General features: G+C 52.9%; 1 protein-coding gene across 1 annotated transcript; it reads left to right on the top strand.

The window, feature by feature from the left end:
• Window positions 1-1,374: 1,374 nt before the first annotated feature.
• C1ql1 (complement C1q like 1) lies at window positions 1,375-8,831 on the top strand. Its single transcript, XM_036198055.1, has 2 exons — window positions 1,375-2,271; window positions 8,169-8,831. The coding sequence occupies exons 1-2, from the start codon at window positions 1,675-1,677 to the stop codon at window positions 8,346-8,348; spliced, it is 777 nt and encodes a 258-aa protein (XP_036053948.1). The 5' UTR covers window positions 1,375-1,674; the 3' UTR covers window positions 8,349-8,831.
• Window positions 8,832-14,053: the final 5,222 nt, after the last annotated feature.

The following is a 14,053-nucleotide window of genomic DNA, read 5'->3' as shown; positions in this document are numbered from 1 at the left end:
ACTTGGAAGGTCCTCTCTGGCAGCGTCCCGCCCACCCCCACGCCTTCCATTGGTTATTCCTGTGTTCCTTAGTCTCAATCTTAGAGAGGAATAGCCACAGAATCAAGTGGACGGTGGGAGGTCGGCGGTGGGGGTGTGAGCTGGGAAAGTCTTACAGCCAAAGAGAACGAGCTGGAGTGTCATTGTTTACCGTGGCCAGAGGCCTCGGAAAGACACAGTACTCCTCGGAAAAAGGGGGAACACTAAGGGAGGCAGCTTGAGCTGGGTTTCAAGTAATATGACAAATATTTTGATGGAAGCAGACACATTTCAGTTTATGCAACCCAAACATTGACTGCTCTCAGGAAGAGGAGAGCCTCGTACTACCTGAGGGGGACAGGAGTTAGGGAGTCCCCTGAGGGGCTAGGGGAGATCAACCCTTCCTCTTTTGGCAGCTGGAAAATAGCACTACCCAGGACCGGTTAGCATTAAGAGATAACATGGGGGTCCCGCACCTTCTCAGGGTCCTTGTTTCTCCCTTGTCTAGCTAGTAGCTGGGATCAGAGGAGGTCTCGAAGAAGAGGCCGCAGGAAGGGGCAGCCTAGCAGATGGCCCCGGGCAGTAGAAAAGGAGGGTGCTGAAGACGCTGCCACCCTGGAAGAAGGTGTCCCCCCAAACAGTTAGAATTAAAAAAGAAAGAAAGAAAGAAAGAAAGAAAGAAAGAAAGAAAGAAAGAAAGAAAAGAAAGGAAAAAAGGAAAAGAAAGACGAGGTGGCTGCTATTAGAATTCAGAGGTCCCTTTGCGCACCCTGAAAAAGCAAAGGATCCAGATGGGTTATCTGGATGCTAGGCCTGGGTGCCCACACAGTGGCCCTTCCCTAGTCTTCCTTCCTGGCTTTGGCCTTCACTCTGTCCTTCTTTCTTGGTCTGTCGTCCTGCTCCTCACTTGGCACACACACACCCGTCAACATTTCTCTTCCCCTGCAGATTGGGGGCGTGTTTCATCCTTCAACCTCCTGCAGGTGGTGGTCCTTTGCCCCTCTGTCACGGTTTTCCTCGGGACTGACCCCTGGGACATCTATCTCAATGCTACTCTGAGCTCTCTGCCTCTCCCTTCCGTTGGCTCTTTGGTCTTACTCATCCCTTCCCTCTGGGATCCTCATTGTTTACCTGACTCTAGCCCCTTTCCCATTTCCGAGCCTCAGTCTCCCGCTACCTCTGTGGCGCCCACCCGAGTCCCATAAACCCCGCCCCCTCGGCCCCTCCCGCCTCACGGCTTCCGCGGCCCAATTAGGCGCCTGTCCCGCCCGCAGCCCCACCCCTCGCCCTCTCGGAGACCGGCGGAGCGGGTGGGCGGGGCCCAACGGAGGGGGCGGTGGCCCCAGCCGGAGAAGGCGGGAGGAGCTAGGCGCAAGGCGGGAGGCGGCGGCCGCGGTGCTCAGTCGGGCAGCGCAGCGGGAGGCAAGCACGAGGCCGAAGCCGGTTGCTGGGCTCCGCAGCGCCAGCAGCGCAGCGCGGCGCCCGGGCCCCGGCCCCATGCCCGCAGCCCCGCCGGACCTCCCTTGAGCGCGGGCATTGCGCCGGCGCCCCCTACCCGCCGGCACCATTGCCCCGACGGCGCGGCCGGGTGGCCCGGCTCTCCCCAGGCTCCGCGCCGGCCGGAAAACGCTGCTGGTAGCCGCCGCGGGCGTGGTGATGCTGCTCGTGCTGGTGGTGCTCATCCCGGTGCTGGTGAGCTCGGGCGGCCCGGATGGCCACTATGAGATGCTGGGCACCTGCCGCATGGTGTGCGACCCCTACCCCGCGCGGGGCCCCGGCGCCGGCGCGCGGTCCGACGGCGGCGACGCTCTGAGCGAGCAGAGCGGTGCGCCCCCGCCCTCCACGCTGGTGCAGGGCCCCCAGGGGAAGCCGGGCCGCACGGGCAAGCCGGGCCCCCCCGGGCCTCCAGGGGACCGGGGTCCTCCGGGTCCTGTGGGACCGCCCGGAGAGAAGGGTGAGCCAGGCAAGCCTGGCCCTCCTGGCCTGCCGGGTTCAGGAGGCAGCGGCGCCATCAGCACGGCCACCTATACCACGGTGCCACGCGTGGCCTTCTACGCCGGCCTCAAGAACCCTCATGAGGGTTACGAGGTGCTCAAGTTTGACGACGTGGTCACCAACCTAGGCAACAACTACGATGCAGCCAGCGGCAAGTTTACATGCAACATTCCTGGCACCTACTTTTTCACCTACCACGTCCTCATGCGCGGCGGCGACGGCACCAGTATGTGGGCGGACCTCTGCAAGAACGGCCAGGTGGGCCATGAGGGGGCATGGGGCTGACCTGGGGGCAGGGCACCCAGGGAGCCCCAAGGAGAATGCGTATTGGATCAGAGTCGGCAGGGACACCAGGCAGGCGTAGGTGGAGACCCTAAAGCGGCCCCCTTAACTATCACGTGAAGAATGGTTGCAATTAACGGGCACCCCTGACTCTTCAGCCCTTGGGCTTGAGTTCTAAGGCAAATGCTACAGGGCGCCCGAGGAGTGGAAATGCGTAAAGATAAATCCAACTAGTCAGATCATAAGGCTCTAGGGCGCACGGGCTGGTCCTTGGGGGTTTGGCCCTTGGGAGGCTGATTCAGGCTGATTTCACTTGAGAGCTAAAATTCAAGCTGACGCCGACTGGCTTTAAGAGAACAGCAAGGGTGTGCTCTAGGGCACCGATAAGGAGAAGCAGTCTCCGCGCTAAGCCGAGTGGCTGTGCGCACAGGAGGAAAAGGGCTGCAGGAAATGTTTTGGGCACAAAGGCAGAGGGAGTCCGGCGCCCAATAGCCTTAGCTGCAGTACATTTTTGCCTCTAGAGAAGGAACCATCGAGCTGGTCTGATACCCTTTGCAAACCTCCTGGAATGCGCAATCTTCTCCCAGAGTATCAGAGCTATCCAGCGCCTCCGGGGAAAAGTTTCCTCCAGGGGCGGGGCGGAGTGATAGAAACTCCCCTCCTTAAGGTCTACAGATCCAACTTCTCCACTATCCTAGAAGATAGGGAGCTGGAAGGGTCCTCTCTGTTCCCCGGAGTGCGTGTGTCAGAGACAGAGACCGCGGGCGCACCGCGTTTTCCTTGGAATCACCCACCCTGGGTTCCCAGTTCCCAGAGTTCTCACCTCGGGGTTACATGAGCCCCACCCCGGGGGCGTGGTCAGGCTGAACCTTCCCTTCTCAGAGGCCAGGGTCAGAACTGAGGTCGGCAAGTGAAAGTTAGAAGAAATCCCCTGCGATTGAGACTCTAGATCTTCCCAGAACCTCTCCCACTGCAGCACTACCCCGCTTTGGGATCTGCAAAGTTTGGGGACAGGAGAATGGGCAGAAAGCCTATCTGCATGGAAGTCTGTTCTCTTTTCTTTCTTCTGCCTGCTCCCCCCACTCCGCTCTATGGTTTCTGCCTCTTGACCGTTTCTTTCCCGGAACGTGCCATTCATCTCTGTCTCTCTTCTCTGGGTCCAACCCCCCCCCCGCCCCCCCCCATCACCGACCTTCTCTATTGCTGTGTCTCTCTCCCATGTGTGTCTGTCAGGCTTCTGGTGTCTCTCCTCTTTGTCCTTGGTTCCTGACCAAATGGGAAGGCCCTGGAATCCAGCAAAAGCTAGTTCTGCAGACAGCCCCACAAGTCCCCTTATTAATCACCAATAAGGCATGCAGCAATGTCACCTTCATTGATGGCATTCCTTCCTTCCTCAAAGAAAGTTTGGGCTGGCCCAAAGACGAGGTTTAGGGGACTGGGGCTTGCTGGGATTGAAGAGTGGTTACTAGGCCCTTGGACTCTGCCCCGCCACAGGGGTCCCAGCAGGATTCCAGCATTGGGCCGAGGAGGCTCCTAAGATGGCAGGTACTTGTAGTGCAGTCACTGGCTTTAGTGTCTGGGAATTGAAGCCGTTCCCCAAACCTCTTCCTTCCCTCCGAGCCTGGGTGTTAGCACAGCCAGAGAAGAAGAGTTCACAAGGTGAGAGGACCCCAGGCTGCCAGACGCGCACCTAGGGCCATTCTAGGGTTTCAAAGACTCCACACATTAACAGTTACTCAAGACATCCCCCAAACAAAAACAAAACAAAACAAAAAAGACTAAGAACAACAATGGACTCTGTGGCCTCCTCCCCCAGATCCTCTGTGACTTCTTCCAGCTTGCCCAAGAGGCTCGCTGAACCTCGTTCATCATTCCACATATTTGTCGAGACGCCCTGCAGGCAACAAGGCTTGTTTGGCACCAAGGGTTTTAACGCTCTAGGTCTTTAAGGCTTATGTAGCAGGGACTGTAGATGTGGCCGTACAATAACACTCAATAGGTGCTACATTAAAGATGGGTTGTCTGAGAGAGGGGTTCAGTGGGTCGGTCCTCTCAGAACCACACGGCAGGAAGAAAAGGATGTTGAACCCGGGTTCACCAGGTTGGGAGATACCACTAAAGAGGAAGGAAAAGGTCAAATGTAGAGGAAGGCTGGCTCAGAGGTAGGTGAGAACATTGAACTAAGCAGAGAAAACTATGACCGGGCTGTGCAATGGGTGGAAAGAGGAGAGGAGCTTCTGCCTTCCATAGGCCACCATGGGCGTCGAGTGCCTAGTTTCCCCCTTGCAAAGAGGTCTCCAGTCCTTTGAGAAGGCAGACCAATTCTGGCCTTTGGTCCTTCCCTGGGCAAGATGAGTCGAGAAAGGGGTTTGCCATCGGCGTGCCTGGTGCCTACGGACCCTTGTCTAAGGTCCACTGCCCTCCCTCCCCAGGGATAGCCTTTCATCAACATCCCCAATCTGATGGCACCTGGCACTAGTGATTAGGCTGAGGAGCAGGAGGAGAGGGTTCTAGGTTAGGGGCGGCTGAGCTGTTCAGACAGGTCAGGGTGGACACAGAATTGATAAACATGGCTACAGGCAGAGGCTGTGTGAGGACATGCCAGTGGTCAGAGTGCTGTTTGTCCAGGGGAGGGGACGTGGGGAGGTGAGTGCTATACATGGGTGAAGCGGGAGGACAAAAGCTGATAGAGGTATATAAATTGAGGACTGTGTCATAAAACAACAAAAACAACAACAAACAAAAAACTCCCGGGGATCTGCCTCTCACCTGGAGTGAGAAAGAGACCCCACTGTTCTCTCTAACTTCTGGTCCTATTCACAGCACAGAGCCTAGTATAGAAGGGACCCAGCAAACGGATGAGCCAACAGTCCTCTATGAACCAGGCTGGCAAGTTCGGGGATCCACACCTACATATCCAAGACCCCCAGCATAGACTGGGGACGGGCGCGCTTTCCCTGACGGTAGCCTAGCATCTCGGTTCCCCTGGTCCAACCACTGCCTCAGTTTCTTCTCTTGGCAATCTCTCCCGACAAGGAACAGGCTGCCTTCTGGCTTCCATGGCAACCTCAATTCCCCCATCTTTCTTAGGGCTTCCAAGAGGAGTTGGATGCCTCAACGGCTTCCCGTCTGGAGTAGAGAATTGGGACCCCTGGGTTCCATTTCAGGATCCCCCACTGGCTAAGGATGGAAGGGCATAAATTCTTGCTGCTTCCTTGGATAATTAGGATAATTACAGCAACAATCATGGTGATGAATAAATAATAAACATAACAGTTCTGATGCCTGTCACATCACCAGGAGATTCCTGTTGACGGATGACTGTGTTCTAATGGATTTGGCTATTACAGAGCACACTGTTTTAATGAGTTAAGGCTAAATTAATCTGGGTAATAAAAATAATTGTTATTAGTAGTAATTTATTAGCAAAGATAATGAAGTGCACGTGTAATAATAAATACTGCCAGGATTAGGGCCCAGGGAACAATACAGAGGTTGGCTGCTTGCTCTCAGCTCTTCTCTACTAGTTTAAAGCCCTATCTAGACTTAATTTTTTTCTTTACCATCCACAGGCTTTTGTAAAGGTGGCAGCAGGAGATAGGGCCATCTCATCCAATTTTCTAGACAGAGAAACCGAGGCCTTGTATAAACAGTCTCTCCCTTATTTCCTCCCACCTTATTTATTTGTTTATTTGTTTGTTTGTTTATTGAGACAGGGTTTCTCTGTGTAGCCCTGGCTGGCCTGGACTTGAACTCACAGAAATCCACCTGCCTCTGCCTCCTGAGTGCTGGAATAATTGGCATGGGCCACTACTTCCAGGCCCACCTTTGAAATTTCATTATATATTATTTTCATTATATATATTTTATATATATTTCATTATATTTATTGAGGTGAGGACATGACACTTCTTGGCGTGGAGATCAGAGGACAGTTTTCAGGAGTCAGATCTGTCCTGCTGTGCGGGTTCCTGGGGACTGAACTCAGGTCATCAGGCTTGGCAGTAAGCACCTTCACCTGAGATAGCTCACCAGCCCTTTCTCCCACTTTGTTTTTGTTTTGTTTTGTTTTTTGGGGGTGTTTCAAGACAGGGTTTCTCTGTGTAGCTTTGTGCCTTTCCTGGATCTCACTTGGTAGCCCAGGCTGGCCTTTGAACTCACAGAGATCCACCTGTCTCTGCCTCCCGAGTGCTGGGATTAAAGGTGTGTGCAGCCACCGCCCGGCCACTTTTTTTAGAAGATGTTTCCCCAGTTATAATTCGCATAGTTCCAGCCCAGGCTGGGGAAGAGGTTAAGGAGAGGTAACGGGCTGGAAGGACACTGACTTTTAGGAGAGCTGCATTCAAGGGGGCTGCACCGTCTTGGTTATGGCATTGCTGCTGAGTCAGCTGTTTAGCAAGGATGGCCCCAAGTTATGGTTCCCTCAGCTCCCCCACTGCCCCCGCTCCCCGCACTGCCAACTATGGTTTGGCTTCAGCCTAGACATTAGTCTTGGGTTAGGAGGCTCCAGAAGTTGCCTTCAGAGAAGGAGAGAGGACTGTGGAAAAGCCTGCCTGAGGACCCTGTTCAATGTAACCTTCCCCACTGCAACTCACAATCCAGGGGACGGCTTTTCTCCTCTCTCTCTCTCTCTCTCTCTCTCTCTCTCTTTCTCTCTCTCCCTTTAATTTTTAAAATTTACTTTATGTGTCTGGGTGTTTTGCCTGCATGTATGTCTGTGCATCACATGTGCATCTGATGGATTTTAGAGGCCAGAAATGGGCACAGGATTCCCTGGAGCTGGTGTTACAGGCGGTTGTGATGTAGGTGCTGGGAATCGAACCTGGGTCCTCTGGAAGAATAGCCAGTGGTCTTAATCCACTGAACTAACTCTCCATCCCCTCTTCTTCTGTTCCTTTCCCTTTATTTTAGGGAGACCCTAGGTCCTAAAGCTTAGTTCTCTTGATGCCTCAGAAATGTCCACAGATAATTCAGCCACCAGCACCCTCCCCCAATGTCAGAGCCTCCACAAGTCACAGCAGCCTTCAAACTCAAATGCTAGTGCTTCCCTTGAGCTGTTTCCTCCTGTCCTCATCTCCCTTCAAGACAAGGACCACAGAGAATGTAAGGCCCCAATTCCTTTCCTCCCATCCTGTTCCTCTCTGCTACCCTGGGATGAAACACCAAGCGTTAGAAGTCCTCTGGCCAGGGCAATAGTCACAGGGATATAGCTCCAACTCCCGGAGGCCTTGGGCAGTGAAGTCAATTAAAGCCCAGAAGGGGAAAGAATTACCAGGCCTCGAGTCTCAGTGTCAAGGTGAGAGAGACTCTGGAGAAAGCTTTGGATAGGACCAAAGGCCCCGCCCTGCTTCTGGGAAAGCTCCTTCCTGGCTGTCTGGTATTACCCCGGCTGCCCCACTCTGGCCAAGCTGCATCCTTTGTCCATCGTCGATATTGAAGCAGAGAGGAAGGAATGCTAAGGACAGAGGAAGATCTTTCATCTCAGGCAGTACAAGGCAGCCCTCTGTGCAAGGAAGGACTTCCCAGCTGGGCCACCCTGGGGGCACTGAGGTGGGCAGTAGGCAGATGGTAAGACCTGCAGGACTTACAGAGGACGACTCCATCTGGACCTCAAATTTGGGCCCAGATGTGCCCTGCCCTAGAATCCAGGGCTCCTCTATGTCTGCCCCCAAAAATGTTATGCATGATTAAAAGGGGGTAGGGTGGGATGACGGAGAGCAGGCCGAAGTCCTGAATGGCTGGAAAGCTGGGCTTTAGAGCCTCCAGATCCTCACCATGTGGCTGCCTCACCTCCTTCCCCTCTCACACTGCCCCATTCCCCATCCCTAACCCCACCTTCCCCCCGCCCCCCCCCCGCCCCTCACTTCCCGTAGGTACGGGCCAGCGCCATTGCCCAGGATGCAGACCAGAACTACGACTATGCCAGCAACAGCGTGATCCTGCACCTGGACGCAGGCGATGAGGTCTTCATCAAGCTGGATGGAGGCAAAGCGCACGGCGGCAACAGCAACAAATACAGCACTTTCTCTGGCTTCATCATCTATTCAGACTGAGCCCCCGCACCCCTTTCCATCCGTGGCTCTTCATCCCTGGGGCTCCCCTCTAAGGGAGAAGCAAACAAGAACCCACTCCCTACTCATTTTCAAATTGCCTGGTCCAGGCTGAATCGCCCCTAGCCCGCCTCCACCACCTAGTCCAGGCCTTTACTTCATGGAGCGCAAAGGTCCCCCTCCCCGCCTCCCCGCCTCCCCACCCGCACGCAGTTCCGGCCCGGGTGGCAGGTTGCCTTTCTGGTGCCAGCCTGCACTGTGTATGTGTATAATAAGACTGTTTACTGCCCACCCCCTCCTGCCAGCCAGCCCCGGTCTTGGGGGGCGGGGAGTTGGCACGGTTGCTTCCTGAGGGGTGACCCCCCTGCGGGGGGGAGGAGCGGGTTAGGGGCTGGATAACATCCCAGCACCCACAAAACCCTGGAACAGCTGCAACTGGTCTGACCAAAGCTATAATAAAAACATTTCCACCCCGTGGGGCTTTCAGTCTGTGCCCTGGGGAAGTCTGTAGAAGGTGCCCTGGACCCTGTCCTCTAGCCTGGGAAGGAGTATGGTAAAACTTTCTGGGGACAACCAGATGCTGGAGTCTTAGCTGCTCTGGGAGAAGGGCCAAAAGGCCCAATGCTCACCACAGCCCAAGTAGGCAGCTGGAGTGGGAAGCGATTCAGTTACAGTTTACATAGTGGTAAAGTGCCATTTTTGCATTGGGGACAAGGTACAGACAACTTTGTAAGTGGAGAGCCTAGGTTCCTGTGATGTCACATGTGATGCAAGTCACTCTCCGGCTGGTGAAAGCCACAGAAAGGACCAAGCTTTGCACTAAAAGCTGGTTAACCTTCCAATCACTACTTCTGGGCCTCTGTTTTTCTTCATCAGTAAAATGTGGGAAAGGAGACCCACTTCCCTCGATTGGACACGCTCAAAGTACATAGCTCTTCCTGTTGCTACATCATTTTAAAGTTTGCAGAATGCTTTCAGATACTCTCTCACCCAAGTTGGGTGAATGGGTAGGTTTTCTTCCACGGAGATTAAAGTGACAGGGTTGTTAAGTTCTGTGGATGTACGTGGGTTACACTGAGTCTCTTTGGCCTGCCAATGCCTCTTTCTTTCTTTCTATCTTTTTTTTTTTTTTTTTTTTTTTTTCGAGACAGGGTACAGGGTTTCTCTGTGGAGTTTTGGTGTCTATCCTGAACTCTGCTCTGTAGACCAGGCTGGCCTCGAACTCACAGAGATCTGCCTGCCTCTGCCTCCCAAGTGCTGGGATTAAAGGCGTGTGCCACCACCGCCCGGTGCCAATGCCTCTTTTAAGTTCTTGTAATTGGCAAGCTGTAACACACAAATAGGGCATTTCTAAATAATTATAGCTAATATTTTAAAAAAACATCCAGCGTATGTCAGACACTGTAGACATTTCATAAATATTTCCTCACAGATATGTGTGAGGTGCAAAACAGGTTCCTGGAAAGCTTCCATGTCCATAGATGCTTTTGTCTGTTTTTTGTTTGTTTTTTCAGACAGGGTTTTTCTGTGTAATGGCCCTGGCTGTCTTGGAACCCGCACTGTAGACCAGGCTGCCTTTGCTTTGAACTCAACAGAGATCTGCCGGCCTCTGCCTCCAGAGTGCTGGGATTAGAGTTGTATGCCGCCACTGCCCGGCCTGTTTTGTCCGTTTTAATGATACATTTACTTTGAGATGGAGTCTCGCTCACCATCTTACCCAGGTTACTTACTCACATCACTCCTAAGCTCAAGTGATCCTCTTGTTTCAGCTTCTCAGTGGGACTACAGAGGCACTGTGTTACACCTGGCTATTTTGTTGACTTTTAGATAGACACTGAAGCTCAGAGAGGTTATGTAACTTGCCAAACCACAGGACTTACAACAGGCAAATGCCAATATTTGAGCCAAGGACAGTGCTCTTACCCAGTGTTCCATATTCATAAGGAACTGGCACATTCAAAGCAGAGCTGAAGCTCGAGTTGGGGTAACCCCACCCCTTCCTTCTCCTTCCACCCCAGCCCTACAGAGGCCTGCCTGATGCATTCATAAGCATCTGCCATGGGCCGCAGCCATGGGCTGGGGCTTTTGGAGAATGCCAAGGCTCTACATTGAGGAAAGGTCCCATCCGGCTCGCCAGACTGGCTCAGCTGGAGAGACAGGAAGGAGGGTAGCCACCCTCCTGGCCAGGCCCCGTGTATGGACCCTTGTCTGGACCCTTGTCATGGCTAGCAGATTTGAATGGCTTTCTTTATCTTTCCTTCTCGCCCCTATTTCCCCCCCCCACACACACACACACTGCCAGCTGTGGCCATTTAATAAAATTAGTTTAATGCTTGTTCCTTCCCTGTGGGATCTGGAGATTGAAATCTGCAGGACCCCACAAACCCAATAAAACCCCTGGCAGCTCTGGATGGAACTAGAGTCTCCATGGGAAGTGTGATTAGATTAGAAGGCACCCCTCCTGTCCCCCCGTGATGCCCACAGCTGCCTCTGACTCTTTAATAGCCACACTGACTCAGAATTACCCAGTGACCATACTTGGCATGGGGAGGGGTGGTGGGAGGGGTAGAAGGGCCGCCCCGCCCTAACCTGGAGGCCATAAGGACTATCCCAGGACTTCCGTTACAACCCAAAGCATGCTGATTATGTCTACAGTCAGCGCTTGGCTAGCTGGCTGCTTTGCATTTCTTTCTGGGGACTTGATAATCCTCATGTCATTTTGAGAGATGGGACTGAAGTACCCCTTCTTGCAGATGAGGACTCACAGACTCATGACTTGCCCATGGCCAGGTAGGATGTTGGCGGCACACCTAAGACTGGACCGAAGCCAAAGAGTTTTTCTACCTTTGCAAAGCTCCAGGAATGTCCTGTGATGCCAGCTGCTTGCATTTAGGCAACATCTGAGCTACAAGGGAATCTATTAGAAGGTGTCTTCCCCATCGAACAGTGGCTCCCTAAGGACAAAAATCTGTTTTCTCCTTCAGATGGGAGACAGCTGATGAGGGCAAGAGCTATGTCTCCCCTATTCAGACTGGGAAGTTTTCTGAAGGCAAGACTTGTGTCTCCTGCATTAGACTAATGGGACCTCAAAGTCTGTATTTTCCTTTCATATTGCATCTAGCTCCTTGACAGAGAGAGGCGTATCAGCTGCAGACAGTGATTTGATCCCTCGATGTAGTGGTAGTGGCCCCCACTAGTTCTGTGGGTAGGCACAAGTTTACTCTTCTGTTCGTCTAGGCCTTTCTGAGATGAGGGGACAGTTTCTACCTGTGAGGTGGGGTATCCTTGAAGACAAGACTGCCTCCTTTGAAGTTCGGAGTTCTCTGGAAGCCGATGGTGCAGATTTTTAGGTATGGAGATATTCCGGGGCAGAGCTGGGTAAGAGGTAGAAGAAGTCTGGACAGGCAGGATGTGAGTCCACTCTAGAGAATGGAAGCAAGAACTCTCCCCAGGTTACCCCCTCCCCTTTAGAAAGGCGTGTGATTGATTAAGGAAGAATGTCCCAGTCAGGAGGAGAGTGAGGTATCCCCAGAGTTCACTCACACAGGAAAGGCAGGCCATTCTATAGCCAGGCGGCTGCCAGCCGTAGGTGCTGGTATCACCCTGGTTTCTGAGGTTATTGGGTCCAGAGTGGGCAGTGGGACCCGCTGCTGGGGGCTGCCCTAATTGGATGACTTTGCAGGAAGGCCAGGCAGGTGCACTCGGCTCTCCACTTCAGCTTCCTACAAACACATCTGCCATGTCGAGGTCTAGGGGTTAATTGGCTCCTGCCTCACTCCTGGTAACCAATATTTCATTTACTGCTCAGAGGGGGAGCTGCCCAGACAATCAATCCTGGACAAGTGTCCAGGAGGTTGGGGGAGCTGGGCAGGCACAGGAGCTTTTCGAGGAGGAGTTTAGGGGTGCAAGGGAAGAGGCAGGAACTATGGACCCAGAGAAGGTGGCCAACTACTCAAAGCAGCTCTGCCCCTGGTTGTTGCTCTGCTGACCGTTACAGCCCCGGGACCCTCAAAGGCCAAGAGCACATTCAGGAGTCCAGAGGCTTCCCTACTGCGGCCAGCCATGCTGTTTCCCCTGCCCTGGTGCCGTCTGCGTTCCTTGATCTAGATGCCCCCCAGACGAAGCTGTGACAGGTTAGATGCTGTTAGTAAGGCTTTTTTTCACACGTGATGAAGGTATATATGAAAAACAGAATTGGAGGTGTGAGTTCCTAGCTCCCAGGTAACGAACCTTAAAATTCTACAAATGAGGTGATAATAAAGTGGAAGTGAAAAGTCTGTATGTGTTTGGAACAGGAAGGGACTGGAAGGGTTACTGAGAAATACAGCTAGTGGCTGAAAGTGAAAAGGGACCAGAGGACTCTCCCACCCAGGATTCTCCACATGCCGCCCAGTTGTCTTATATACCGAAACTGAGAATCAAGGCCACCCAATGGGTGGCTTCCATTCCACAGCTGGAAAAACAGAGGCCCAGAAAAGGCTGCCCAGGGCAGCGCTAGAACCAGAGATCACAGGACCTAGAGGATAAACCGGAGTGGAGGGAGACAAAAGACCTGGTTCAAGTCCCAACCATGTTAGATGGTCTAGGAAAAGACATTTCATTTCTCTGAGCCTTTGTTTCCTCGCCAAAACGGGGCTGGATAACAAAATCTACTTGAAAGGCTGTCGTGAGGAGTGAATGAGACCCTATTTTGTAAGTTATGAAGAAACATGTATATGTGTTGTTATTGCTGTAGTCCAAGCCCCGAGCCCCGAGATTTACTGTTCTTTGTATGTCAGTGCCTGGGATTAATATGATGCTTCCTAAAAGGTGATGATACCTGGGTCGTTTGTTTTCTAGCCTGATAACAACCAAGTGAGTGTGGGACTCGCAGGTGAGGATCTGGTATGGGGGATGCATGAGGTAGAGTTAAGTATTCAGAATGCATTCTTCAGTCTCCATTCTGGACTCTCCTATCCTTCTGCTCTGTGGCTTCCAAATTGGGGTGAGTACAAGGATACCCCGAGACCTCCATATGTTCCTGTCTGGATTTCCTCTGTTCACTTCAGCAAATAGTGCTGAACATCTACCTATAGACAAACCCTTTGCTTGGTGCCAAGGAGCTGGACAAGAGCTACTAAAGCAGTGGTTCCCAACCCATGGGCCACAGCCCCTCTGAGGGGGTCAAACAGTCTTTACACAGAGGTCACCCAAGACCATTGGAAAACAGGTATTTACATTACGATTCAGAGCAGTAGCAAAGTTACAGTTATGAAGTAGCAACGAAAATCATTTTATGGTTGGGGCTCATCACAACATGAGGAACCGTCTTAAAGGGTCACAGCATCAGAAGGTTGAGAAACAGAACACTAGATTGAAGATACCCGTGGGGACAGTACAGGGACACCCACAGCATGGTGGCCTGTGAGGGCAAGGGCAGCTCCTCCAGCTGTGAGTAGGAGTTGTCGCTCTGAGGTAGCTACACTGTGTGGGGCTTGCTTTGTTCTTGTTTGTTTGTGACAGGGTTTCTCTGTGTAGTTTTGGTGTCTGTCCTGGATCTCGCTCTGTAGACCAGGCTGGCCTTGAACTCACAGAGATGGCTCTGCCTCCCGACTGCTGGGGTGGTGTGCCGCCACCACCGCCCTGCTGCTTTGTTCTTATTCTTGTTTTACAAGGATGCTGGTCTCTGAAATCTGAGCCCCTGGCCCCGGGGTTGTTGCTGTAGCTGT

Source organism: Onychomys torridus, chromosome 8 (genome assembly GCF_903995425.1).
Source record: "Onychomys torridus chromosome 8, mOncTor1.1, whole genome shotgun sequence".
Lineage (NCBI taxonomy): Eukaryota > Metazoa > Chordata > Mammalia > Rodentia > Cricetidae > Onychomys > Onychomys torridus.
The sequence above is the reverse complement of the archived record's forward strand: the minus strand, read 5'-3'. Positions and strand labels throughout refer to the sequence as shown.